The 3,169-nt window shown below is 53.8% G+C and overlaps 2 protein-coding genes across 2 annotated transcripts; one reads left to right on the forward strand and one right to left on the reverse strand.

The window, feature by feature from the left end:
• Positions 1-348: 348 nt before the first annotated feature.
• Positions 349-1,270, forward strand: PPTG_24191 (hypothetical protein; the record flags this gene model as incomplete). The annotated part of the gene is made up of 3 exons (XM_008915639.1): positions 349-574; positions 971-1,102; positions 1,191-1,270. The coding sequence occupies 3 exons, from the start codon at positions 349-351 to the stop codon at positions 1,268-1,270; spliced, it is 438 nt and encodes a 145-aa protein (XP_008913887.1).
• A 309-nt stretch (positions 1,271-1,579) lies between these two features.
• Positions 1,580-3,096, reverse strand: PPTG_17689 (hypothetical protein; the record flags this gene model as incomplete). The annotated part of the gene is made up of 3 exons (XM_008915640.1): positions 1,580-2,664; positions 2,753-3,040; positions 3,076-3,096. The coding sequence occupies 3 exons, from the start codon at positions 3,094-3,096 to the stop codon at positions 1,618-1,620; spliced, it is 1,356 nt and encodes a 451-aa protein (XP_008913888.1). The 3' UTR covers positions 1,580-1,617.
• Between the last annotated feature and the right edge of the window lie 73 nt (positions 3,097-3,169).

The following is a 3,169-nucleotide window of genomic DNA, read 5'->3' on the forward strand; positions in this document are numbered from 1 at the left end:
TTCGAGGACATCAGGGCGGACGCTCAATTGTCTTCAGCTTCAACCTTCTCAAAATGCGAATATTTAACCATCTCTCATTTCCTAACTAAGTATCGTAAGAAAGGTTTTCTGCAACAGAATAAAATATCGGCTATGAGCCTATCGGGATGATAAAATATGGCTTTCAGAAACGGAGGGCACGACAACGCTGCCTCACCGTCACTGACCGTGACGGGCTACCAATCTCTTCCGGCCGATCACGTGGACCAAGTCGTGTATCTACTTCAACGCTAGTAGTAGCTGGATGGCGGTGCCAGTAAACGCCATGGTACCCAGCGCGTACGCTGGGCTGCAAACGGATGGTACCGTATGACATCCTCTCGCGTGGAAATCACGTTCAATGACGGCAATGGCGACTGGGACAACAACATCAACGACAACTATGCTTGTACGCCGCCGGGTACTTACGCATTCGTGAACCAGGTCACCAAAATAGAGAGTGACAGTGACTGCGTGGAGATCGTGGACAAGAACTCGAAAATACTCAGATTCCAACAGGTTGAAGACCAACGCAGTGTACCCGACGACCACAACCGTACGGGCATTGAACGATGCCATCGTCTTGCAAAGAAGGAAGGGTGATTACCAGAAACCATCTTGAAGTTGTCTCGAGTACTCTCTCCAATGCCGTACACGCTAAGATTGCTGCCCAGTGCTGTCGCCACCTGCAGATACTGGTCTTTCGCCACCAGCGAGATACCAGAGAGTCGGAGAGCGTGTAGCCGTCAGAGTTAATCGAGTACAGCGGGTCCAGACGTCGCCGTGTTATTCGTTCCACGAGTACCGATGGTGAACAAGCTTCTACATCCAATTCGATAGCGTAAACTATAGTCTCCACCGGCACGCCGAACATCAACTGCAAAGCCGACGGAGGCTGGCGTCGCCAAGTCCGCCAGCAACCCTCTCCCCTTCTAACGACGGCTGGTTCCAGCTCGATGTCCCTCACACGAGTTCGTCTTCAACAACGGCGTCGGCGTTGTCTGGGACAACAACAATGCGAACTACAAGGTTTCCTCAGTTGGCACCTACTCCGTCGTCAGCAAGGTCTCCGGTTTGAAGACAGGTGACCTCGTACTCCACAATAGCAAGATCCACACTCAACCCGTCCAGGTTAACACCCTGAGCAACCCAGCCACAAAGCTGTCGCACAGGCCAGGTTTGTACCAAGTCTATGAACTTGAAATCGTCGCGTATTTTACTTCTGCTACTGTCGAGTCGGATTTGGTTATGAACGTGTTGAGGTATCAAAGGGCAGTGCTGGTAACGCAATGGTGCCAGTTGGGGTGTTTGCCAAACATCCCGACTGCAATGGGCTGGAGACCGAGGTTGCAGCGACTGCACAGAATTTGGTGAATGTTACGAAAGCGAATTACTAGTAGGAAATAAACGTTATAACCCGGAACGCATGTGACTTCAACATGCATCTGGCCTCCTCATTAAATAATCTTTGTTGGCTCTAGGTCCTTGTCGTATTGAACTCTTTACAAAGCAATTGAGCCTGGTATGCATCTCGACAGATGAGTCAAGTGCCGTTGCTAGTGTGACATAGTACTATTTTATTAAGCGTTGATGCAATAGCTACCTGGTATGCATATCCTCCGGTGGTGAGGTGATTCCTGCCTTCTGTAGCAGCTTCGAGTTGAGCTCTGCCTCCAATAGGGTCATGCCGTACTTGTCCTCTTCAGCTCTGCGCCTCGCGTCCTCACTCATCTGCTGCCGTACCAGTTTTTGGTACTCGAGATTGCGTTGATGTACCTTTTCCTTCGCTGCAACCTGCTCCTGTTGCCACGACTGGAAGTCTGCTTTGAACTTGCTGGCGTAGTCAGCCTCCTCTCGTTCCAGCACATGTCGTCGGGACTTTTTCTCTTCCTTCTGCAGCGTCAAGGCCTGCACTTGCTTTCGAGCAGCTTCGCGCTTCTTCCGTTCCTTAAGCTCTAGCAGCTCAGCTTCTCGAGCTCGCACAGCCGCTTGCACTGCCAGTGCGCGTTCCTCGTCCTCCCGTGCCTTCTCCTCGGCGCTCTTTACGTTTAGAAGCGCTAGCTTCACCTTGTGGCTCTGCTTGACAAGGATCGCATCGAGCTCTGCACGGCGCGCGGCCTCTTGCATCTCGAGCTTCTTCTCGTAAGCTCTTTGCAGCTCGCGGTCTTGTCGTTGTTCCCGCAGTACGGCCTGGCGTTTAAGTTCCAGCTGCTGCGCATTAGCTTGTTTGACTCGGACGACTTCTTCCATGTCAGCAGCTTTGCGCTCCGCCTTGCGGCGCTTCTCCATTTCGTCCAGCATGCGAAATCTCTCCAACACGCGACGCTCATTACGTTCCTTCGTTTCTTGTGCCACTCGAACAGCCTCAGCTTGCGCTTGGAGATCTTGCTGCCAACGCTGAGCCTCCAGCACCACTTGATCCTGACGCTGCTTCTGCTTGGCCTTCTCTTGTTCACGCCACGCAGCCTGCTGAGCTGCTTGCGCTCGAGCGTAGCCATCAGCCACAGCCTTCTCGTCCAAACGTTTGCGCTGTTTGTCGGCTTCTTGTTGTGCGAGCCGCTCGCGATACTCGGCCGCTGCCGCCAACCGCTTGCGCTCTGCTTCCTCCTTGGCCTGCTGCACCTCGGCCACCTCCTGCTCGAAGATCTACGACGCCGACACAGATTTTTGCCAGTCGAACCACATGGGATGAGAAGATACAAATGATTCCGTCGCAGAGCCAAGTGAGACTTACCGGCACCCAGAGATTCGGCGGCTGCTTGCGAGGAGGGCGGCGCACAGGACCAAAGCGCTCTTCATCGTAGTCGTCATCTGCGCTATGCGGTTTCTGCTGAGATTGATCTTCGTGGTTGCTGGATACTGATGTCCCAGACACCTTGTGATTGTTGTTGCTAGTGACGTGATGAGGCGCTGAGCGGGCTTTCGACGGCAGCTGCCGCTCTCGATACGCAACGCGCGCCAGCTCTTCGCCGACGTGACGCAGGATGAGACGTCGAGCGGTAGGCGCGGGTGCGTATTGAGACTGGCAACGAGCCTTGATCTCCTGTATGTGCTCACGAGCCCTGGCGTCGCGCTCATGCTGGGCTTCGAGTGCCTTCGCGCGTTGGTGCTTCACGGCACGGCTCTTCTCGACGAGAGTTCGCTGAGCTTG

Source organism: Phytophthora parasitica (assembly GCF_000247585.1).
Source record: "Phytophthora parasitica INRA-310 unplaced genomic scaffold supercont2.73, whole genome shotgun sequence".
Taxonomy (NCBI): domain Eukaryota; phylum Oomycota; class Peronosporomycetes; order Peronosporales; family Peronosporaceae; genus Phytophthora; species Phytophthora nicotianae.